We start from the raw sequence: 26,857 nt of genomic DNA, 5'->3' as shown, positions 1-26,857 counted from the left end.
TCCACACCTTCAATATTACAGGTGGGTACCTTGAAGTGTGTGTGTATGTGAGTGTATGTGTGAGTGTGTGTGTGTTTGTATTTGCAAGACCCAAATGTTGCACTGAGATTCTGCCTCACTTATAAAATTGGGGATGTCGGCACATCTGTGTAGTGGCTTGCAAGTACTGTCGTGCTCCATTTTCCCCCGAGTAAATCATATCCATTTATTTAAAAAAAAAAATATATATATATATATATATATTCTTTTTCATATTCTTTTCCATTATGGTTTTTAATAGGCTACTGAATATAGCTCCCTGTGCTATACAGTAGGACCTTGTTGTATCCCTTCTATATACTTTTCTCATCTTTTAAAATTATATTTATTTCCTGGGTAAAAAGATAAACTGCAGTCAATTCCTGAAAAATTTTATGTATTTTAGAGATATGAAGAAGAATGGTATAGATATTATTTCAGAAGATTCGCCATTAAGAGACATTACTACAGAGTAACTGACTATGATTAACAATATGTAATAATAATTAATAATTAACTTTGGCCACAGACTGCCTAGGCTCAGATCTTGGTTCTACCTCTTACTATTTTTGTTAACTTGGGCAACTCACTTAACTTCTCTGTGTCTGTTTCCTCATCTAAAAATGAGATAGTAGCACCCTCCTACTAGGGTTTTATGAGGATTAAATATGTTCAAATGCATAAAATTCCTAGAACAGTTCTTAGTACACAGTAAGTACTATATGTTAGCTGTTGCTGTTGTTGTTATTGTTATTATTATTTGACAATGGCATTTATAAGTGCAAAGATTCTATTGCCAGACTACTTAGATTTTAATCTTGCTGCTAATACTTCCATTTGTGTGACCTTGGCAAGTTCCTTAATTTTTATGAGCTTCAGTTTCCTCATCTGTAAAATGAGATAATAATAGTACCTACCTCACAGAGATGTTATGAAGATTAACTTACTTAAAATATGGCACACAGTCAACATTATACAGTGCTTGCAATTTTTAATATCATTATACTTAGAAATAGGTGGTCCATATTAATCATATTATCTTGCATCTTGTTCAGATTTTGTTTTGTTTTTCAATTCTCTAACCCTCAGCGGCAAAGGCTATTCTTTTGCATTCTTAAGTTGCAGCTACCTGGTGCTGATCACTTTCTTTCCTTACCCTCTCTTCTTTAAAAAGAAAACCAAACCAAACCAAACCAAAAAAATCCACCTTTACTATACAGTCATTCTTGCTAACCAAGAAAACAACTTACTTTATACTATGTGGATATATCAGTATTTTGTTTGTAGGCTCACAGCTGGACAAGGTGCTTCTCCCTATTTTTTTTGCAACTTATAACAGTGCTGTCAATATCCATTATGACTTGAAATGTTCAAGCCCCCAAGAGAGGGTGTTAATTATTACTGTACTGTCAACAGACATGTGTCAACAAAATAAAATTAGAGCCATAAGGCTCATCTCCTCAGACCAGTGTTTCTCTTTTCATCTCACTCTCTTCTTCTCTTACCACTGCCTCATCCAGAACATAATATGATTTGGTAAAATAAATGAAGAAAAAAAGAGTGTTGCAACAACATATTACCTTGCATTGATTATCTGAAAGCCTGTGTTCAGTGCAGGATGAAAAGAAATACAGATAATAACATGAAAGACATTTGATACAAGTAACTAATAATATTGTGAATTTCCTACCAAAACCATTATTCACTTTGTAATTCAAAATTATCAATAATTAAGTGCAATTATTTTGCACTTCATACCTCTTTCTTAAAAAACGGAAGCACTTCATACCTTTGTTTATATCAATGAGTTGTTTCTTTTTCTTCTGGCGTTCTAACTTTTCTTGTTCAGCTTTCTCTTTTGCAAGCTTTGCCCTCCTAGTCTTCTCTTCCATTTCTTTTCTCTTGTTGTTTTCTTTCACTGCTTCCTGTACAAATAAACAAAGTTAAACAAAAATTATTCCATTACGTATATATTGGAGGAGTTGTACAACATTAAAATTCTATACACACAAGTGTGGGTGCTCAGAGATGGAAAAGTATTACAGCAGCTTTGAGGTACATTCATATACATTTTTTTTTTTTTTTTTTTTGCGGTACGTGGGCCTCTCACTATTGTGGCCTCTCCCATTGTGGAGCACAGGCTCCAGACGCGCAGGCCCAGCAGCCACGGCTCATGGGCCCAGCCGCTCCGCGGCACGCGGGATCCTCCTGGACCAGGACACGAACCCACGTTCCCTGCATCAGCAGGCGGACTCCCAACCACTGCGCCACCAGGGAAGCCCCCATATACTTTTGAGAGAAAGAAATAATCGTAAGATAATTCTTCTTGAAAAAAAATTATATGTAACTCAGGCTTTAACTGCTATTACCTGGGGTGCTAGAAAATTCGAAACATGAATGTTCACAGATTTTTTAACAATAAATATATTGTCTCTGTGGTTGAAATATGAAATAGTTTTGATATATAAGAAAAAGTTTAGGGCTTCCCTGGTGGCGCAGTGGTTGAGAGTCCGCCTGCCGATGCAGGGGACACGGGTTCGTGCCCCGGTCCGGGAAGATCCCGCATGCCGCAGAGCGGCTGGGCCCGTGAGCCATGGTCGCTGAGCCTGCGTGACCGGAGCCTGTGCTCCGCAACGGGAGAGGCCACAACAGTGAGAGGCCCGCGTACCGCAAAAAAAAAAAAAAAAAAAAAAGAAAAAGTTTAATAGGAAAATATGGCTTAGCAGGTATTGTACCACTCTATTTTACGTTTTCCCCTTATCTGAAAAATGTTTTTTTTTTAACTACGTGATAAGATTTTTGTAAGAAAAATGAGATACATTTATAAAATACTTAGAACACCTTGTCTATGACAATGATAGTGGTGGGTGGGTGTGGTGGAGGTGGTCACCATTCCATCTATATTATTACAGGAAAGAAACACCTGCACGTTTAATAGCTTTTTACATGCCAAGATCTTTAAGAGTGCTGAAGCATATTTCAAGCTATTGCCTATTTTATTTTGGATAGATTATCTGTGGAACTCAAGGTAATCAGTACATTCCAGTAGACCGTATGGGAGAACGCTGGAGTAAATTGTTCTGCTGGACTAATAGTATTTTAGAGAATAGTCATTTTAGAGAAATCACTAATGCAGAGACACACCGACTGCAAGTTCCTTCCATTAAGTTGTTCTGGGTTTTTTTCCTCTTATGATTCATCAGACATACTTCACAGCATGTACCAACTATCTCACAAAAGCTATTTTGTTCCAGAAATCCTAAAGAAAAGGATTCAATAACAAGAATACATCTACAAGCCTTGGCCTGGAGGTATCTATATTGAAATATTTTTTCTTCGTATTAAAAGGTAATAGTAGTTTTTAAAAGCCTTGAAAACACTTTCAAAAAAATTCTCTTGACTTGCAAGAATTATTGGTACCTCCCCCTTCTCCTGCCCCTGTAACACTAGTACATCTAACATTAGGCTAAGAGCACAAAATAATCTGGCTCCTGCAGACAAACTCAAAGACTACCACTTAAAATAAATTTGAATAATAGAGTCATAATTTTAGAACAGGGTTTCTCAGCTTCAGCACTACTGTCATTTGGGGCAAGACAATTCTTTGTTGTGGGAGCACCCTGTGTCTTGTAAGATATTTAGCAACACTCCTGACCTCTACTGACTAGATGCCAGTAGCACCCCTCCCCGGTTCTGACAACCAAAATTGTCTCCAGAGATTGCCAAATGTTACCCAGGTTGAGAACCGCTAACATAGGGGGTTTCATAGAGATTAATTTATTCACCCCAAATTGCAAATCGTCTGCTCTGCTGAATCCAGCTTCTTTTTGCAGATGTGGAAACTGCGTTCTGAATGAGTTTAAATACTTGCCTAAGGTCACACATTTATGTAATTGCAAAGTTGGGAAAATAACTCATGTCTCTCTTCTCAGGGTTTAGTGTTTGTTTTATTCTTCATGGAAGAAAGACAATGTGGATGACACCAAAAGCACAAACAACCAAAGGGAAAAAATAGATAAATAAGACTTCATAAAAACCAAAAACTTTTATCCATCAAAGGACACTGCCAAGGGAATTCCCTGGGGGTCCAGTGGTTAGGACGCGGCACTCTCACTGCCAGAGCCCAGGTTCGATCCCTGGTTGGGGAACTAAGGTCCAGCAAGCTGTGTGGGGTGGCCAAAAGGGAGGAAAAAATAAAAACAAAAAAGAACACTGTCAAGAGAGTGAAGAGATAACCCACAGAATGGGAGAAAATATCAGCAAATCATATATCTGATAAGAATATATAAAAACTCTTACTACTCAACAATAAAATGATAAATAACCCAACTAAAAATGGGCAAACAATTTAAATAGATATTTCTGCAAAGAAGATAAAGAGCCAATAAGTATTTGAAAAGATGTTCAACATCCTTAATCACTAGGGAACTGCAAATCAAAACCACAGTTCACTTCATGAACACTAGGATGGCCATAATAAAAAACAACAAAACAGATCATAATAAATGAAGAATTGGAGAAATTGGAATGCTTTGTATTGCTGGTGTGAATGTAGAATAATGAGTCATCCTGGAAAGCTGTCTGAGTTCCTCAAAATGCTAAACATAGAGTTATAATATGACACAACAATTCCACTCCTAGGTATATATCCAAGACAAAAGAAAGCACGTGTTCACACAAAAACTTGTACAAGAATGTTCATTAGCAGCATCATTTCTAATAGCCAATAAGTGGAAACAACCCAAATGTCCACCAACTGATAAATGGATAAACAAAATGTGGTACATATATATCCATATGATGGAATATTATTCAAGCATAAAAAGAATAAAGTACTGATACATGCCACAACATGGATGAACCTTAAAATATTACGCTCAGTGAAAGAAGACACAAAAGGCCACATATGGTTATGATTCCATTTATATATAATGTCCAGAATAGGTAAATCCATGGAGACAAAGTAGATTAGTGGTTGCCAGGGGAAGGAGGAGGGGGGAATGCAGAGTGACTGCTAATGAGAATGGGGTTTCTTTCTGGGCATGATGAAAATGTTCTGGAATTATGTAGTGGTGATGGTTGCAGAACCTTGTGAACATACTAAAAACCACTGAATTGTATACTGCACAACAGTGAATTTTATGATATGTAAATTATATCTCAATAAAAAATAATACAATTTAAAAAAGTAGATGTTTGAAAAAGGCAGAATTGAAATAAAATTGTAACTTAGAATAAAAAGACAATGTGCAAAGGCAATACATTCAGGCTCTGATATTAACAAGTTGCATGATCTTTGGTAACATGAGAGAAGGTGAGTAGCAGAGGAGAGAAGGGAGGTTGATGCTTGTGTACATTTTATTATCAGTCAAATCTCTGATCTGGTAAACAATCAACCAACATCTGGGTGTGAGGCAGGAGGTAGATGGGCCACCCCCTGCAACCCAGGGAAAGCAATTGGAGATTCGTTCTCTGTGGACCGATACTCCAAGATGAGAATAGCAGGACAATTGAGAGAGGAGGCTGGACCCTGCCCAGCTAGAAGATAGGAGACCACATTTTTCTCATTCTCAAAGTCAAGGAAACCTTCCCAACTAGAAAGCTGCTTGGAGGTCAAAAAGGGAGGGGGCGCCACCCCACAGTAAGTGGTGCCAACTACCCACAGGCCTCTTCGGTAGAATCCATCTTGGCTGAGAGACGCGTGCGCACACAGGGGAGGATCCTGAGCCAAACAGGGACTCTGAACCAGGCAAATCAAAAGAACCGGCCATAGGAAACCCGACCTCAATCTCTGGCCGGGAACCGAAAGCCTGCTTCGAGCCGAGCCGCTGCAGGCTGAGGCCACCTGAGATCAGGTGGACTCTTCCATTATCAGTCTAATGGGCTATTTAACTGCTGAGTGCTGTCATTTATTATGAAGATGGAAAAAACTGGTAACTTGCGTTTGTATTTCTTCCTTGTTCTGATAATAACAGCTAGTGTTTAATGGAAATTTATTATGTGCCAGGTGTTTTAAGTAAATAACTTCAAATATTTATAGAAAACCTAGTATTTGTTCTCATTTTACAGATGCTGATACTTAGGTTGAGGTAGGTTAAGTGAGATGCCCAAGGCTACACAGCTACTTAAGTACCAGAAGCACATATGTTCACTCACATTACCATGATGCCTTCCAAGTAGAGTTGTCAGATAAAAAACAGGACACTCAGTTAAACTTGAATTTAGATAAACCGTGAATCATTTTTTTTAGTGGAAGTATATCCTATTCAATACTTGGCATATACTTATACTAATAAATTTCATGCGATATGTGGGACACATTGATACTAAAAATTATTCATTATCCATACAATACTTGGGATATATTTATGTTAAAAAAATCATGTAATATTTGGGACACATTGCTAACAAAAGATTTTTTCATGGTTTATCTAAATTCATATTTAACTGGGCATTCAGTATTTTTATGTGATAAATTTGGGAATCCTATTCCCAAGACTGTTGATTTTTTATAAGCATCCTTTTATAGACTAAGATTATGTAATGAAGACAGTAGAATAATTATAAAAACACAAGAAAGCCCAAATCTAAACTATATTTTGAGAACAGAAATGTTGATATAGATCACTGATAGGCATTATGTGATTCATGGACCTGAATCATACTATTTCTGTAGCATTCTTCACATTTCATTCCTTTTTCTTTCTTAAAAATAGAGTAAAACTAAAAAAATAGTTTATATAAAAATCTGAACTAATGCAATTCGGGGTAGAGGAAAATCAGTCAACAATATCACTAAATCACTAGTAGAGAAATTTGGCATATGTGAATAGGTTAAATTTCTATATGAAAGGTAGACTTGCAACTGGCACTACTAAAACACCATGAATGTAAATCTATAAACAATGAAACAGACCAAGTAAAAGGTTCATCAGTTCACATCTTAAATGTTTTAGGGATAAATTTAACTACAAAACAGTCACACAATTTGAAATGGCATGTGCAATCCCAAAGAGACCGAAACAGAAGAAGAAAATAATTTCTGTGGTTTGGCATTAATAGAAATGAATGAACGCATCTACAAAGGCATATATTTTTCAAGCAACACAGACTGTGGAGTAAGATTCAGTTCTGATATCACCAATTCTGTCTTCATGAAGAGGCCTCATTAAGGCCTAAAAAGAACATCCTATTCCTCTTGGTGGTTTCACTCTTTGACTCTGGCTTTAGGAAATTAGGGGTGGGAAACACGTGCCTGTTTACTTCTCTCTCCTTAAGAAATAAATTTAAAAAGAGAAAGGGAAATCTTAACTATGGTTTCATATCAACAACCTTTAGTTTTACTAGAGAGCAAGATAGGAAATTTCAAGACTTTGTTTAACTCTCCCAAAAATGTGAAAGCTGATGTGGAGAGAACCCTTTTGAGGGATGGGATGCATTCTTTTCACCCTAATTCCTATAAAACAAAACCCAAATGATTAAAAGAATAAAAGCAACAGGAGCAAATTTGAGCTCAGAATTTTTTTTAAAAAACCTTTAAATAATTGACTGTGGTTAACAACACTGTATATGTGTTAAGCCTCACTAAACATTTTAAAATGCTAACTCCTCTACTTCAACATGATTCTCAAGTAAGCGTCAATCATTATTTCTTAGGGCTGGGAATGCCAGCTGATTAGATTCTGTCAATGTACAGAACTGTGTTCTGCTAAAAGGATGCTGCTAATTGAGAAAGTTTTTTGGTAGTAACCTCATACAAGATAAGAAATGTTTACAGAAAAAAAGTCTTAGTTTTACTGGCATATCTATTTTTCAAGAGTCAGGAAAAAGCACAGAAGGAGCAAAATGTAACAAAAATTGTCTCTAGGATTTACTGCAAAATGTATTCACTAACCTCATTTTAAGTCTCTCACTGATTGTAAGACTCTATTGCCTTACTGAAAAGTATGAATAAATTACAAATCTTATTTCCCTTGTTGTGCATAATTAACAAATGAGACCTATGGACTAAAAATGTCATATGCAAAAAAAAAAAAAAAAAAGCTTATGTAAATGCTAAGACCTCTCATATATTCCAATTAAGCTTTACGAAATGGATGAAACTTTTTTCGAAAATTCCAAGAGGCTCAGATGCCAGCTTCTTTCATGTCAGGTCTACACAAACCCAGCATCTTCTAACCTTGTGATATTTAAAAACAAAAACCACCTCCCACCAAAACCCTTTCCTTACTCCCATTGCCTTCAATGGCTTTTTATCCCAGTGCTGACTTCAGAAGCACTTTGTGAACACTGTGATCTCACTGGAAGCCAAAGTATATTTGAGGGATGGAGAAGTGGAGCAATTAGGAAGAAAAATGGATCTTGGAGTCACCTTAACCTGGTTTCATATCTAAACTCCCATCACTTATCCTAAAAGCTGTGTGACCTTGAACAAGTTAGTTACTCCATTTCTCTGAGCTTTAGTTTCCACATCTGTAGAATGGAGACACTACTACTGAAATCGCTGGGTTGTTAAATAGATTAAGGGAAATAATGTTTATATAAAACACTGAAGACGATGCCTGGTACAGAGAAATGCTCAATACATGATGGCAGTGATTATTATGTGTAAAAGAAACATCTGAAAGTTTAAACAGTAAGCACATGTTACCTCATGTGTTTTCAATAGTTTATTCTGCACAACCCCCTCCCTCTTTTTTGGAAGACATGAGGATGTGACCCAGGACTAGAAATGTAGCACCTTGACACCATCTACCCTCATAAGCATACTGAACATAATTTATAACTGTACCATATTATTGGCACCTAAGGTAATTTTTAAAATCCATATATATCACCATCACTTGGCACTCATGAAAAGAAAAACTTAGAAATGTATTCTTTTCTCTTTTGAGTTTTGGATCATCCTGGGTACCTGTGTGAATACACTTGTCAAGATTGTGATTCATTTCAGTATCGGAAGCTGTGCTAGAAAAGAGTTACATAACCTTAAAAGAATGTATTGGAAATGTCCTGGTGAACAAATTGGCAACATTGGTGCCAGAGGCACACTGTGATCATGCCCCTGAGTGTTTCTTCATACATCAGGGATATTAGAAGGATTCGCAGATGGTACTGAGTCAAATCATTTGGCAACAATATAAAGAAACCTGGTACGTATTATATTGAAAATCTTTTTATACACTAAATGTGAGTCACCGAGAGATAATTCTTTAATGAAAACTCAGTGAAATAGGTGAAATTCTCTCCACACCTTTTATCTTGAACTGTCCTAGGACCTGATCCTCTTTTAGCTTTAATTCAAACAGTGCTTTTGGAGCTCTTTTTTTCTTTTACCTTCTTTCTGTTTTATGCTAACCTCTTTAGAATTTGAAATTGTTTCTTTTAATCACCTCTTTTAAAGTAACATAGAACACTTAAAATTTAAATCAAAGAAGAGCTGACTTGGATACTGTACATTTCTATCTTTCTTAGATAGGTATGATGATTCTACGGCTCCATTTTTTAATGCATCTTTTTGATAAGATTTCTAAAGTTTCCTGACCCAGAAATTTTATTCCCAGAGTAAAAATAATGGGAAAGAGGCCTATTTATTTTGTTCCTCTCAAATCAGGACCCATAATCCAAACACTCTGAGTAGAGCAGCATACCCTTGTGAACACAGGATGGCCTTTAGGAGCTGAGAGATCCGGTTTAAATCCTAGCTGCCTAGCGACCATCATGCTTTATCACTTTGGGTCACTTACTTAACTGTGTTAAGCCTGCTCTGCTGATCTACGAAATAACTGTACTTCACAGTGTTGGTTTGTGATTTAATGTGATATTGCATCGAAAGCAATTAAGCACAGTGCCTGGCACATAGAAGAAGTATGCAGTAAATGGGCTGGTTATTATTATTATACAATTCCACAGTTGGGCAGTACCAATTCAGGATCTGTACTCCATTTCCTCTAGCCCAGGAGCAGGCTCACATATGCTCATGTGCACTGGGGAGAAGGAAGACTCCTTTTTGATATGGAAATCGTGCAATATCAGTTAATACTATGAAGAAATGAAACACACAATCTCTCTCACACCCCAAACCTTTGAACAGATGACAGAAGTTGCCTTCTTGAGCCATGAGAAAAAAGATATAGATAAAATGAACGATAATTTTTGGGGGAAAATTCTGGGGTTTATATACTGTATTTGACAAATCTAAGAAACAAAAACATCATAGAACATTTTGCTATGTAGACTAATAATGAAATACATGGATCGTCTTACTTAAGGTTCAACACACCTTATGAGATTGTGGCAAAAACAGAGGGATGAGGTTTCCTGGGGAAGGCAGTGGATTTTTTTTTTTTTTTTTTTTTTTGCTGTTATTGTTTGTTGTTTAACATCTGGAGTTAGTTCTGTCATCACCCTGAGAAAATGAAGCACATACTCTAATGCCATTTGATGTGGAAATAAGAAGTTTGCTTTTCTTTCTTTTGTGAGTATTTATCTCAGAATGTCATTCACTTGGTCTGCTTAAAGGAGAATTAGTCTACACTCAGTCTTCTACCCCAGGCCTCACGAAACTTTCTTAAACTTTCCCCATCTGACCCATAGGAGGCTGCTGGTCCTACTGGAAAACCATCTACTGGAGGATTTCAAAGAGAAGAGAAGATGAACATTATAACCTTTTTGCTGGTTGGGGTTCTCATTTAATTCCAGGCATAACAGGAGGCAAAAAAGGTAGCGATGGAAAGGTGGTCCAGACCAGTGAACTAGGGTTAGAGCAGCAATGTCCTTTCCTTGTCCCAGAGATGTGCTGAGCATGACGACGAAAAGGAAAGGCAATCCTATGTATGATGCCTTTTCATCATTTTCCAAAAAAATTTTCTTTAACAAAATTCTCCTTCCTTCCCATTTACTCTGCTTCATATAGGTAGATACCTACCACATTCTTTGCTTGAATTGTTCTGGCTGCTAGACATTTCTGCAATTTGCTGCACTTGCCTGTAACCAAGGGTAAGGGTTACTGGGAAACACAGATCCCAATACATGTTACCACTACTGATGTGTAACTTGGGCCGAGGTCCCTATTTGTTAGTACAAGTGAGTGAAAATCCTAAAGAATACCAAAGGTCATAGTAAATCTGGACTCATCTACTCTTCCAGGTCTTTGTCAGTCCCATTTGAGAATGATCATGGCAGGTTACAAATGGGAAGAGACAATGTGAGCCGAGATGAATTTTTCAGTATTTGAACAAAGAACTGAACTACCAGATGATTAGAGAAAAACCTACATAAGATGGTAGCAGTGATTTGGGCACAAATTTGGGCTTTCCATTAAAAAAAAGGAAAGAATCCTACCCTTTAATTAACATCAAACAACTTTAGATGTTCCTTTTCTCTAGTTTCACTGTGTTTAGAGGGCATGTTGGATTGAAGGAGTCATGACAAATGCTCAGGGCAAAGAATTTTCAGCTGCAGCAACCACACTGAGAGTCAGTACGTTTGAAGACTCTATCAGCACCGTAATACTGCTAAACTTTTTTCTTTCCCAGATATTTCCACTTATTATGGTGCAAGCGACCTATAAAATTCCTCTTATGGAAGATCTCATGAATACTTCATCAACCAGTCAACTGTGATTGTAACTGAGAAGTCTAACTTTCTCACTGGGGTAATTGAAACCTTGATTAGCTTGCTCGAGTGCTTAGGTGTCTCAGTAATAGACACCGAACATATGTACTGATACTGTAGTTAGATGGAGATTTAAGTTGTGCTTACTAACCTAAGTAACTATGGTATGAATCACAGAGATATAGGCTACATAACCAAATCAAACAAAATAGATATTTTCTGCCCTCTTAGATTCCAAAGATGCTATGTTCCTTCCTTCCTCGACTACACTGCCCTCTCCCACCCTTAATTTTTACCTTCCCCTAAAGCTCTGTCCTCAGCTCATTCCCCCTCCTTCCTTCCTCCTCCTTTCTCTCAGTCTGTTTGTCAGAGAATCCATCTATTCCTACTCAGAGTTGAAGAAAAAAAGCCCTTCCAACAGCCTACAAGGCCTGACATGATCTGGTCCCCCCACTACTTGTTCTGGGTCATTCTGTTCTATCCCCGCTGGTCAACTTCCCTCAGAGACTTTCCACTTGTGTTCTCTCTGCTCTCAGACAGGGCTACCGAGTCTCTGCTTCAATGTCTCCTAATCAGTGAGGACTTCCCTGACCACCTTACATAAAATAATCCCTAATGAACTTCCTAGCTCCATTCTTCCCTACTGTAGTCTTCCTAACATAAAAGGTCAAAACCTAGTTAAACTTCAGATACGCTTCTCGTTTTCTAAGAACTGGAAGCTGGAGTTTGTCGATTTACATAATAATAGTTTTCAGCCTGGGAATTCTCAAAACATGAAATTACCAAGAACCTCTCTATACATAATTCCCTACACATCTCATATTTCTTTATTGTGGAAAATCTGAGTGGCCTTGAAATAAGCATCATCCACCTTCGAATGGTGGGTTTCTTTCCTAATCATCCAAAGGTTGTGGTTCACTGACCTCTACATTTATTTTCTTAAAAATGCCAATGCTTAGTGTTTCTGAGGGCTGAAATCCATGACATTTGTCACAGGGACATAGCGCCACACTCTGCAGTGAAAGTTCACTTGTGTAGAGATGAGTGTTTACATAGAACCTCCAACGTTAAAAGAAAAAGATGTTTTCTAACTTTGAAAAGGAGATCTTTGCTTTGAATGAGATATTTGCGTGATCCACACACGTTCATAACACACAGCTTTGCCAGTGATCTTTTGGCTTAAGACCAAACCGTCTCAGGTTTGGGAGGAAAGTGTAGATGAAAAGTTCCTTGAGTTTATTTGTATAGATGACTCCCTCTTGGCAGAGGGGAGACTCATAGAAGAAACTGATCTGCTGCAGAAGAGGAAGCCAGTTAAGTGAATTCCAGTACATGTTCACTAAAGCAGCCCTCTCCTGTATTCAGCACAACCAGCTTACTGTTCAGCCTCCTTAGGAAACAAGTAAAAAATTAATGCATCTTTCATATGCTGTACATATCAGGAGGTTTGACAGACAAACAGATCTTTGCACACTAGTGTGGTCGTGAAGAAAATCTCAAAGGTAAATTATTCAAAATGAGAAGAAGGAAGAAAAGAAGACTGTTATGTGCAAATCTCCTTGTATATTAAACTTGCAGTTGGTTACAAAGCGGTCATGCACCGATAATGAAGGCTGGATGTAATCCCCAAGGCCTTCTTTTAAAATTTGCCTTACAACTGCAAAAACATGGGATCTGAAGTTGGAGGAAAAATTGCCTCTCCCGTCACAGTCCATTAGAATGCTGAACTCTGATTAGCTAGAAGTTAATCGACAATCTGGAGCATGGAAGAGGTTTTCAAATGCTGCAAGTTTCTGCAGACATATTTTTCTTAGTAGGTATTGGAGTATCCCTCTTTCCATCTGGGAAAGAAAAACAATTGAGTTTGACATGCCTCTATGGACCTCAACTTGATTAAAATCTACGAAGCGCTTTGGGCGCCTATAGGAAGTTAATCTATAACTTAAAAAAAAATTATTTTGAACCAAAGGAACAAAATAAAATTCTGAAGTGACTGATAAGATATTTTAATGGGAAAGCATCTTGGGGAGGGGTGGGTGGGGGGAAAGGGCAAAACAAGTGGTATGTTACAGCTCTGAGAGCTGAGTTTACAGCCTTATTACTGTCAGCATCTTAGAAGATGCAAGAGGCAGCACAATCAATTAGGTTTTTGATGAGACCAATTTGGGTGGGTTGAAAAGCACCTTGGAGACTTGGAAAAGAATATCAGATTACCTTGACAAGTAGAACTATACACTCAGAACAGGAAAGACCCTCAAGAAATGCTCCAGTCCTCTGCCTGTGAATAGGGTTCCATGACCTCCTGCAGGAATCTATGCTGATACTTAATCACTTCTAAGAGGAAATACTTCCTGATGTCTAATTAAAAGCTGTCAGTTTCTTAAGCCCATATCTTGTCTATTGGCTGCTGAGAAATAGAAACCTGGTCAATATCTTCCTTGAAAAATTCCTCTCTGAGGTATAACGTGTCCCCAGGAAGCACTGTGGTGCCTGAGTCCCACAAAAGTAAAGCTGATCCTCAAATGCAATGTGGGGGAATTTCTGACTTTGTAGGGTAAATGCTGGGAGGAGGGATGGGGTAAGAGAGGACCTTAGGAAAATTAGTTTGGACTCCAAATTAAGCCGCTCAACATCATTTTCTAAAATAACAAGTCTCAGGCTTCCCTGGTGGCGCAGTGGTTGAGAATCTGCCTGCCAATGCAGGGGACACGGGTTCGAGCCCTGGTCTGGGAAGATCTCACATGCCGCGGAGCAACTAGGCCCGTGAGCCACAACTACTGAGCCTGCGCGTCTGGAGCTTGTGCTCCGCAACAAGAGAGGCTGCAGCAGTGAGAGGCCCACGCACCGCAATGAAGAGTGTCCCCCGCTCACCGTAACTAGAGAAAGCCCTTGCACAGAAACGAAGACCCAACACAGCCAAAATAAATAAATAAATAAATAAATTAAATTAAATTAAAAATAAAAAAAAAATAACAAGTCTCTCATACCGAGTCCTCTCTATAAATTTAATAATGTTTAGGTTTTCCCTTGGGTCTTCTCTCCTTGTTGCACATTATTTTTTAAATTATAGGTTTCTCCATCCTCATATGTATGTCTCTCCCACCCCCAAAAATGAACCAAGCTGGGAAAAAAATACCCTAAAAGATGGGCTAACCAATATCTAGAGTAAGGCTATTCCCAGTTTTCCACGCTCTAATTCTCGCAACACATCATAGCATTTGTTTTATAACAGTTTAAGGTGCAACTGTAAACTTGTAAGATTGGTTCCAATATTTCTGTTGAAACCAGGAATCCCATCCTTCAAATGGCCACCTTGGGAAGCCATAAACTTATTTTGGTGAGGACCATTACTCTGTGATTGAAACTTCTCTTTCAGAATTGAGCTCTGAATCAAATAAAATCAGTCTCATTATTTTAGATCTGCAATATTTTTGACCAGAAACTTTGTTACCCAGTTCGATCATACACCTTATTCATAAAACGTGGCTCGATATCACTTTTGGCTGATTTCAAAATCAAATCTACCCTCAAATTGCAAAGATTTAGTACCCCTGAAAAGATCTAAAGCACAGGCCACATAACCCTTAGGACAAATCTAAAACAGGCATTTACAGAATATTTTGGGAAATGTCATTATCTTTTTTTTTTTTAATAAATTTATTTATTTATTTGTTTTTATTTTTGGCTGTGTTGGGTCCTCGTTGCTGTGCGGGGGCTTTCTCTAGTTGCGGCGAGCGGGGGCTACTCTTCATTGCGGTGCGCGGGTTTCTCATTGTCGTGGCTTCTCTTGTTGCAGAGTGTGGGCTCTAGGCACGTGGGCTTCAGTAGTTGTGGCACGTGGGCTCAGCAGTTGTGGCTCGCAGGCTCTAGAGTGCAGGTTCAGTAGTTGTGGCACACAGGCTTAGTTGCTCCGTGGCATCTGGGATCTTCCCAGGCCAGGGATGGAACCCATGTCCCCTGCATTGGCAGGCGGATTCTTAAGCACTGCACCACCAGGGAAGCCCTGTCATTATCTTTCAATTAAGATAACAATGGGGCTAAAATTCCTTTGACTCTACACGTTTCTGGTTTGTCTTTAAAAAATAGTCACACCTCATATACTGCTGATTAACGATTAGTACTCTAAGGATCAAAAACCTTTTTCTAGTGAATTTATGCATGTTCTTGTGTCTATGCTGTCTGCTTGATGCCCTTAATTATTTTCTATTTGACTAATTCCTAACTGAACTTATTTCTGAGGGAAGATACACATCAAAAAAATGTTCATATATATATTAAATTTGCATATACATATTAAAATTTATATATATATATAAATTTTAATGAAGTGTTAGAAATTCCTCTGGACTTACTGCCATTGATAATTTTTCTGTCCTTTTGGTGATGGGAAAGACAGGGAAAGGAAGAAAAGGCCCAAGAAGCAAAAAAGCTAAGGCAAATGGAGCCTTATTTGCACCCAGTGACTTGTACCTTCTCTGAGAAGCAGGAAACTTTCATTGAGTAACTACCATGTAGGGGGATCAGCGAAAGTATCACAGACAAGGCTCTTGTGCTTCTGGCACTTAGGGGTCATCCAAAGAAGCACTAGAGTATTAGTCCTCTTTCAGTCAATCTCCTAGACTGTCAGTTGAAATAGTATTCTAGAGTCTAGAGTCTAGGTCCTATTTTTTTTTTTCAATCATCATTGAGAATAAATGTCACATGGGAGGGAATCAAATTCTTTGCGAATAAAGATTCTGTCTTGGACTAACAAGGCATCGATTCTTTCACAGAAGTAAACAAAAATGGTTTTGCTCAATTTACTTTTCACAAAGCCATCTTGATTGCCAGTCAGAACTCTGTGCTCTTCTAAGAAGAAAGTGATTGTTTGATGAGTTGTTGCCCCACTTTCCAGGATATTGACAGAAAGATGTCCTTCCAGTAATTATGGGGTAGCACCTTTCCCTTTATTGATGTCTGAACAATCAGGATAATTTTCATACATAGAGAAACATATAGAACACTAAACAATGACTGGAAGCCAAGCAACACAGATAAAAAAAGGAAAGCTGATGAGGCACAGAAAAGCATGGCAAGACGGCCCCTAGAGGTCACAGCGGTCCTGCAGTGAACCTGACACTTCCATGCTGTATTGTTGGTAAGGGAAATGTCATTTTCATTAAGTAGAAGAGAGAGAGAATACCTCTAAACCTCTCTTCCCTCAGATTAAATTGGAGACCCCAAGGACTGCTGCCCTAACCATCACATCAAGATGCGCTCATCCTTTTTCATATACGTTAAATATGTAACATGGATTCAGATAACCAAAGATTTCCTTTATGTACATTTGCTTCAGTCTTGGCTTAGTTTAACAGCATCTGAAAGGGCAGGCGCTGTGTTGGTTTAGTTTGCTTCACGTATGATATATTCAGATAAGCACTCAAGTATAAGCCGAACAGAGCATCTAATACAAAGGCGGCATGTAATAAGTATTTCTTAATTAATGAAGACAGTGATGATTAATTTAGTGTAAATACTAGCTTAGCACGTGTGATAACAACATTCTGACTTAGGTTTATCTCTTTTGACAGTTTAGCCTTTTTTAAAGAGCTGTGCTTAATTTATGGGAGGAACAACTCTAAGGGCAGAGGCAGATTCACCATGACGCTAAATGAAGAAAGAGCATCAGTACCCCTCACTTGCATGGGGTGGGGGAGGGGCGCTGGCAACGTGTTCACCTGCCCATGTGTTTTTGTGAAGCTTGCAAAAGAAAAATATTTTCGTATTCTTTTTCCTAAATGGATCATCCCAATTTATATAAACTCAGGCCTCACAAATCTGGATCTTCCTTTGTTTAAAGGATATATAAAAACCTGAGGAGAACTCTAATGAAGAATAAGGGAAATGCTGAAAGTTTGGGAAATGCCAAACCACGAATCAAAAAAAGATGGATAACTAAGCTCAGGGAAGACAGGATTAAGGGATATAACTCTATCCATGGACACGGATATAACTCTATCCATGGAAGTGGATATTTATTTAAAGGACAAAGCTTATCTGATATCTTCCAGATTTCCAGAAGCAGAATAACAGTGCCTGCGTTTGAACTCTAAGAAGAGAAACTCTGTTTGAGAATTAAAAATAATTTTATAGTAAGAATGGCAAAGCAGTGGAACCAAGTCAAATTATCAACCTGCTTTCTCTAAAAACCTATTTGAAGAATAGCTATGTAGCTGCTAAAAGGCTCTGGAAAACATGCCAGGAGCCTGAGTTACGAGATAAACCTACGGGGAATTCCTCACTTTCTATTCTAGGATATTTTGGCTCTAGAAGTATGTATGTCTGAGTCAGTAGTTCATAAAAAAGGAAAAATAACATGAATATCTTGTTATTCAACCCCTTGAATCTGGGGTTGCTACAGCCAGAAAGAGTTGATCTGTGAAAATACCTGAAAATTAAATTAGAGTGTGGATCACTTCACAATTGGGTTTGGATAGGATAGAGGGCAGGACCAGGGTATCCCGCTTTAAGATCCTCTTTTCAAAACTAGAAATAATAAGGACATTGTTATATGGTGGTGATTGTTTTCTGGGAAGCAAGCCATTCCATCTGTATACGCGCAATGCAGCTACATTCCACAATGTAAAACCCATCCCACTTGTGATTATATCCTTGATCATGACCTAGATTTGGCCAAATATCACTGCTTCCTTACTGATGGAAATATCCTTGTCTTACTATGCTAATGATCTACTGCCCTCTCCTTTACCTCCTTCCTCCCTGGATACTATGCCATTATTTATAGAGGAGTTTTCTGGCTTCATCATGAATCTTCTGCTTAAGCTGCCTTATTTATTGGTATAGAGGGATTTTGCCATTAGGCCTGACATGTTGGACAAATAACTTACTAGGGGATTTAGGGAGTTTACAGACACACTGGATTTTATTTCCTGTACAAAACTTTGCAATAATAAACGTTGTGTTTTAGATTTGACTTCTTTCAGTGTGAACTTCTGTATAATGCCTTTCTGACTCACAGATACTCTACTACAATGAAATCTCAATGTTACTTTCTACATATTGTGCATGTTTATGCTTAAGTACTATAAAGGTAAAATACAACACTATGATATACTTAAGAAATTTAATATGACTAAACTTTATCCTGTAAAACTTAACGACTATTTTTCTTCTTTTAAAATGCAGCAACTCCCCTAAATAAAAGTTTTATTCCCTTCAAAGCGTTTTTGAAGATGGCAAGACTTAGAGAAGGTAGAAAGATCAGGTGTATGTTTGAAGAATAGTCCTTCTGTAATGATTTTTACCATAAAGAGAAAAACATCCTAGAGACATAAGCAGGGGAGTAGTTGGCCATGGATAAATAATGAAGATTTAAGGGGTCATAGTCTGTCATAAGGGAACAGTAAATCACAAAGTAATGCTGACAAATGAGAGGCTGGATACTAGAATGTACAAATAAAACAGTAAACGTGAGGTACTTCCTGTGCCTTTGGATAGCTCACTCAAGAGTTATATGTACATGGAAAATATAGGTCACTTTGGGATTTCACAATGATGAGTGATGGGGTGAATGTAGATAAGTTTAAGTACTTCAGTCAAATATTTGCTGAATCAATGTTGATGAAGAGTCAAAAGAATCATTAAAATAATGAAAGGTTTTGGAAAAAATGGCCAAGGAAGGCCAGGGGAAGTGGAAGGAGACAGCTAGAGGGCTTTGAAGCATTTAATACAAAAGACATTTATTATTAGATGTCTAGCACAGAAGGAGCATGATCACCAGTTACAAATATGGTTACGGATCAATAAATATCTGCTGGTGACTATGTGCCACACACTCTGTTGTGTGACAAAAATTCACAGACAGGTGAGATACATTTATTCCAGAGGAACTCACAGCATAAAGGAGAAAGCAGGTCTGCACACCACCAATTATAATGAGCGCCGTGTGACATCACACTAACCACGTGACGGAAACATACAAACTAGGGAGTGATGAATTCTCCTTGGAGTTGAGGAGGAGAGATTAGGAAAGATGTAATGGAGAAAGTCACCACTGAACGGAGTCTTGAAGGAAGAAAATGATTTCACCAGGTGAAAGGACGATGGTGCACATGATGGCATTCTGAGCAGAGGAAAAGAAGAGTAGTTGGGGGCAAATTAGACGGCCAAGGGTTTCCAAATGATAGTTTAGACTTTACTGTCACCCATGGGCGGCCATTAAAGGTCTGAGAAGATGGGTCTCCCAGTGAGACCTAGGTTTTATTATTATTTTTAAAATTTTTAAAATTCAAGTATAGTTGATTTACAGTATTGTGTTAATTACTGCTATACAGCAAAGTGACTCAGTTAAACATATATATACATTCTTTTTTATATTCTTTTCCATTATGCTTTATCACAGGACATTGAATATAGTTTCCTGTGCTATACAGTAGGACCTTGTTGTTTATCCATTCTGTATATACCAGTTTGCATCTGCTAATCCCAAACTCCCACTCCATCCCTCTCCCACCCGCTTCCCCCTTGGCAACCTCCAGTCTTTTTCTATGTCCCTGATTATGTTTCTGTTTCACAGACAGGTTCATTTGTGTCATATTTTAGATTCTACATATAAGTGATATCATATGGCATTTGTCTTTCTCTTTCTGACTTACTTCACTTAGTATGATAATCTCTAATTGCATCCATGTTGCTGCACATGGGAGACCTAGGTTTTAGAAAGGAATATCTTGCAGTGGTATAAAGATGGTTTGGAGGGTACTAAGTCTGAAGTCAGGATGACTGAAAAGATAACTGCAGGGGAGAGACAACAAATACCAAAACTAGGGCAGTTGAAGTGACTGTGATTCAGACAGAATCAACATGAACTTGGGGTTGAATAGATGTTAATGGTGGCGGAGAAGAAGATATCAAGTCGTATAACTAACCAAAACAGAGAATATGTTTATTTAATTAACAGAAGCAGAGAATATGTTTATTTAATTAACCAAAACAGAGAATATGTTCATTAATTAGTTATATAATTAACCAAAACAGGAAATTGGTAATAGATGTAATGAGCTCCATTCTGAATATGCTGAGTTGGAGACAGTTGTGGGAAATCTAGTTGGAGACATCCAACAGACAATAAACTTGAGGCTAGAGCTGAAGAATAAGATCACAACTCAAGAAAGAGTAGAAACCGTGAGAATAGATATGAACTGCTCAGGAAAAATTATGTAGGACAAAGGGTAGACCCTTGGTAATGCTCACATTTAAGACTGAAGGACAGGGATCCAAAGGAATAGACTGTAGAGATATTCCTACTGAAAGTCAAAACTAAGAAATCCTGCCCGTTATGACAAAGGATTGTTCTACCAATCGGGATACGTGTGTATCATAGCATAAGGCAGAGTAGGGGGAAAATCAGGAGTATAAAGCATATATTGTATATCTAATATACTATAGGCACTAAAATGACATAGAAGTACAGTATCTTTTGCCTCCAGGGATACAGAAGTAAGTTCAGGACTATTGGCTAAGCAAGACTTGGGTCTCACTAAGGCTTGGGTCACTCCCAGCAGTATCCTGCTGAGCATGCAAGATGAGGGCAGCAGTTCTGTCTCAGGGGCAATATATAAAGACATGAATGTCACCTGGAAAGGAAAGGGGAAATCAACAGTCTCGCTGATACCACATCTCTTCTAGTGAAACTCCTAATTCCCATCTTCTCTAAAAGCTAACCCCTCTTAAGGAGGGACTGCATTTGAAAGTTAAAACACAAGAGACTGTATCTGTTTTCTGTGATTTTCCTATCAGAATCTCACCTCCATCCCCTTGTTTGCATGTGCTATATTAAGAGTCAGCAAGCTTTTTCTGTAAAGGGCCAGATGGTAAATATTTTCGGCCTTGTGGGTCATATGGACCCTGTCTCAAAGACTCAGCCCCACCATTGCCATCATAGAGTGAAAGCAGCCACAGACAATACAGAAACAAAGGAGCTTGGCTGTAAGCCAACACAACTTTATTTACAAAAGCAGAGGGCAGGCTGGATTTGGCCCCTGGGTCATAGACTGCTGATCCCTGATCTATATCACGGGGGAAGCCAATACCAGGGGATGCCAATCTGAAAAACACAGATCATAGAGCTGGATTATGAGACCAAAACAGACAAGTTGAGTTGTGGAATGTCCTTGATGGGGAGAAAAAAATCTTAGACCTAGAAAGATTAGGCAGCCACTTACATGATGTTCTTTCGGAGGTACAAGAAAGGCTGCCTTTCTCCCCAACATTTCCTCTATCAGCTAGCCATGCTGCAAGAAGTTCTTGACAGCAGAATTGCTCTGCCAGATTAAGGCACTGTCCTGAATTTAAAGGGCATGCATGTAGTGGAGAATTGAGTGACACAGTACTGCATTAGTTTATCAGATCAATTAGCTGACAGCTGGCAGAGAACAAGGACCAGGGCGAAAAGAATCCAAGATGAACTCAATGTCTTTGTAAGTTCCTTAGAATTTTTCACTTTTTTTGGCACTAAAAATATGCTTTTACTGTACTACATGCTTTGCTATACATCCCATCTTTTGTCAGAGCTCCTGTCTGCTTCTAGATAAAGATCTCTGTTTGCATAGCCTCCATATTTCAGATGACAAGGTTATAATTATTTAATTGAAATGATAAAGCCCTTGGGAAGACTCTTTCTCTCAAGGGGGGCAGAATTCATTTTTATTTCTCCTATACCACATAAGGATACACAACTTATGAAATAGTTAGGGTTTGTATTAAAAAAATCATCTAATTGTAACTAGTGAAGTCTTCTAAACAAGAAAACTCAGTGATTCCTATACTTACAGAAAAAGTTATAGTGCTAAAATCTAAGTCTTAATTTAAAATACTGATTGTACAAGGAACTTTAATGCTGAAAGCTGTCAGCCATTGCCATGTGGCTTTCCCATTTGGCACATTTTTTTTTCTTTCCATTGCGTTTATTATGTTGTAACACATAATTTTCCTAATAATAATGTTTATAGTTTATTATCTCACCTTCCCCATTACAAGTCAAATTTCATGAGGGCAGAAATTTTAGTAAACTAAAAAGTGCCAGTAGCTAGAACAGTATCTTTAATTCAGTGGGAACTCAGTAAATATTTGCTGAATGAATGAATGAGAAAAAGCAAGCAAGCAAACTGGAAAAGCAGAGCTGTCTTGTATCAGCATATTCCAGCTAAAGACAGAAAACAAACAAAGAAGGGTACCTTGGAAATAAACAAATAATCTTTTCTATTTAAAGTTCTATTCCCCAAGATTCTTTTTTAAACTATTTAAATGAACCCAAGTGTGCATTTCACAGAAAACATTTCCTTCATTTGTATTTTGCAAATTTGGAACTTTTGGCAATTCAAACAATGCTGAGCAGCAATGTACTTTTGGGTTGTCTATTTTATAGATACTTTCCAGGCACTTACAAAAATGTTCGAGCAACAATATCTACATACGTAAGCAGTTATAGTTACAGTAATAGTTATAAATTAATTTGCCCTATGCATTAAAGCCTGTTGCCTAAAGGATTATCTAAAACATATTTGGCCTAAATAATGCTCAAATGTAATAAAAATATATTTCTATGAAAATATTATATGCTTTAGACTTTTAATATAGTATGAAAGAACAACCACATAATTATGATGTATTAAAGAAGCTTAATCTTAAATTGATGTTTTATTTATAAATTTGTATTTTAAACTAAGGAGCAAGTACTTGGGCAAATACTTTCTTAGAGATGTCATCTGATGAAGGAGAATGGCTTATAACACTAAAAATAATTAATCTTCAAAATAAAGTTTCCAGGTTGTAAGGGACATCAACCCATATCTCCCATCTGGAGATTACAATTGGTCACTACAGTTATATTTATTATTTCAGCCACATTTTAGTTGATCATCTGTCTTGCTCTTCTGAATCACTGTTGCTTTATTTGTCTCTAAGGTACATGAAGCTTGTTTCTTTTTCTTCTAGATCAAAGACAACTGAGCAAAAACAAATTATACACTATTCCAAACTATACTGTCTCCATATAAACAAGTTTGCCTCTTTTATGCACTATTAGTGAAATCTGCAAAAAATAAATGACTTCAACTAAACTATCATAGTGAGTAATCCACTAATTTGAACACAGAATTTATAAGATCTTGAATAATAATAGACTTTGAACATCTTCCAATTCAAAATGCCAGGATTTAAACGAATGACTGGTCTATTCCCTGGCTTTTTGCCTAAAAGTCCTATCAAGAAAATCAGGACATTCTGATTATTGTGAGACCAAACACTTGCAGAAAATAAAATCAAAACAGTTATATGAGCAAAAATACAAACTGTTTCATCATCAGGATTATAACATGTTTTAGATCTTAAAAAAAAAAAAGGGCTTCAAAGACTGTATTCTATGACTTTGAAATTTGATTCAAGAAGAGAATGACAGGAAACAAAAGGAAAACATATATACATATATTTAATATATAAATATATTTATATAAATGTATTTATATAAATATAGATAGATATATTTAGAAGGATATTTGGTCTGACTTCAAATCATACTATTACTTTTGTGAAAGGTTTTTGTGATTTAACAGTTTGCACTTGTTAACTAAAAGACAGCCTAGCTGAGGTAAATAATGGTTCTTAAAATGTACAGCAGAGACAAGTAGCAGAAGGTTTATGAAGCACTAGTGTGAATGGGCCCAACTAGCAATTCACCAATTACCAATTGCCACAGGCAACTTTAATGAGGGTATTATGCAAAAACAAAAAGAGAAAGCAAGATTACACCTGTCTATTTACAGGTAACTTCCAATAGTCAATGATGGCTAGCATGGCATCAAAGACCAGGTACTTTTAAAAAGGCATCATGAAATGAGCTAATTAATATTTTAAATCACAACTGAAGGGATAACCAATGGCACTATACACTAAATGCTGATGATCATATACATACAGGCATAAGCTGCTAGGAAGCACAAGTAAATATACACTTAGGACTTAAACTTTCACAAGACTTTTTATTATTATTATTTTAAGAAAAATATATTCAAAATTTAAATACATATGTACTTGCACAAACAAATGTCTGGAAGAATATATGGCAAGCTATTAATATTATCTCTGGGTAGTAGGATTTCAGTTAATTTTTTTTTTTTTTTTTGCCTATGGTTTCTAATTTTCCTACAATTTACATGCATGATTTACAAATTATACAAGTCATATGAACCAGAGCATCTTTCAATGATATAGAAAATATCAGTAATTAAAACAATACTTTACAGTGATCAAGTCAATAATTGAAATTATTGTTAATATATTAAATTGATGTGACAAATAGATGAATTATTAATTTATCTAGTACAAATTCTGCTTATTAATTTGAGTCACCTCGCATTGTCTTCCAAATGAAAATTAAAAAAAAAAAATCTTTAGCAGATAACCCTAAAGCCGGCTTTCTCAATCTTGGAAAGGATTATTTCTTTGTTGTGAGGAACCATCCTGTACATTGCAGGATATTTAGCGGCATCCCAGGTTTCATACACTAGATGCTAGCAGCACTTCCTCCTTGTTTGTAACAACCAAAAATGTCTCTAGACCTTGCCAAATGTCTCCTGGGAGGCAAGATCATCCCTGGATAAGACCCACTGCCCCAAAGTAACACCAGACAAGTCAGTCTTTAAGTAACTGATTTTGCCCTACATAATCTGCATTGATTAGCCTATTGCTCAGGACGGCTGTCAGTCATAAGAAGTAATTGAAGCTTGGTTACTGCTGTCTAACCATATGATAGATAACCTTCAGATCATAATAATTACCTGAAAGCTGCTTCCCTGGAAATGAAATAGCTGTCTTTCCACTTTGAACTCGGCATGGAAAACTAGGAAATATACATGTTTACCACTATACATAAACACCAAATCAGTTGGGGAAACAAAAAAAGGAAGGACTTCTTTAAATGTGAAAGGCTGCAGTACACATGTCTCTTCTTTGAAGCCTTCCTAAAATCAGACAGAACAAATGCCTCTCTCCTCTGCTCTCTCACAAGCCCTTTGTATATATGTATCATTTTAGTATTAGAATTTGTTCCTTTGACGGCCTTTTCCACTAGAATGTGAGCTCTGGACAGCCAAAATTTTGATATTTTTCATCTTTGGTTGTTTGGTTCATTCATTGTTATATTAATTCATTGAGTTACTATAACTCAATGAGTATATATGTGTGTGTGTGGGGGGTGTGGGGGTGTGGGTGTATACACACACATCACTATGTGTGTGTACACACGCACATATCCTTAGTGACTAGCCTACCCATGGTAGGCTAATTATAGTGCTGGTCACTGAGGATATGGAGATGAACACATTGCAGGGTAAAATATGCTAGCATGGAGGTACGAAAACACCCAGAAGGGATATCTAGGCTAAAGTTGGAGCAGTAGGGAGGGTTTCTTAGATGAAGTGACTTGAACAAGTTGTTAAAGCAACTGGAGAGGAAGTGGGGGGAGGAGAAGAGGGAGGAGACATATTGGGCAAAAGGAGCTCCATGGGCAGGGTTCCAGGGAGAGTCCTGCCTCCTACTGCCTCGCACAGGGACTAGGGCATGTTTTCTGATACACAAATGAGGATGAAGCACAATGAAGAAAAACAGCAAGCTGAGAGGGTGATACCAGGAGCATTAACCTCTGGAATCTTCCTGCTCAGGTTTTAAGAGGCAGGCTTTGATAACAATCAATAGCTTTGGCCAATCTCAGGGCCACAGGAAAAGGTGAGCTCATATATTTTCCCGCTTATCTTATAACTTTCCTGCTAGTGAAACCGAGCAGGACCCTGTGGGATTCCTGGGCATGAAAGCCTTTCTGTGTCCCCTGTTTCTTGTTTGTAGAGAATAAACTCCAGCCTCCGTGACCTTCTCTGAGTTCCAAAGGGCAGATTCAAACAGTTACTAATCAGGAAAGGGAGGAGATGCAGAGACAAAGGAGGGGCAGCCAAGAAACAATAGTGCAGCCTTGGGGCATGGTCCTGGTTCCACCTCAAGGGATACACATAACAATATCTTTGAGCTCTTCTGCAGAACTAAAACTCCCAACAAATGGAAGATGAACTACTTGATGAAGCATTCTTCATTCCAGAGAGAAGGTCATAGTTTGATAACCTCAAGAACCACAGCTCGAGGAGGGGGAAGATGGCAGAAGAGTAAGACGTGGAGA

At 37.6% G+C, this 26,857-nt stretch overlaps 1 protein-coding gene across 1 annotated transcript in view; it reads right to left on the bottom strand.

The window, feature by feature from the left end:
• The window catches only part of DIAPH2 (diaphanous related formin 2), a 628,603-nt gene that overhangs the window by 195,122 nt on the left and 406,624 nt on the right, over nucleotides 1-26,857 (bottom strand). Inside the window, exon 16 of the mRNA XM_082646850.1 lies at nucleotides 1,808-1,943. Coding sequence (XP_082502976.1) covers nucleotides 1,808-1,943 — 136 coding nt within the window. The remainder of the gene's footprint in view (nucleotides 1-1,807; nucleotides 1,944-26,857) is intronic.

Source organism: Grampus griseus (genome assembly GCF_964374135.1).
Source record: "Grampus griseus genome assembly, chromosome: X".
In the NCBI taxonomy this organism is placed as follows: domain Eukaryota; kingdom Metazoa; phylum Chordata; class Mammalia; order Artiodactyla; family Delphinidae; genus Grampus; species Grampus griseus.
Note: the sequence above shows the minus strand (reverse complement) of the source record. Positions and strands in the feature narration are given on the sequence as shown.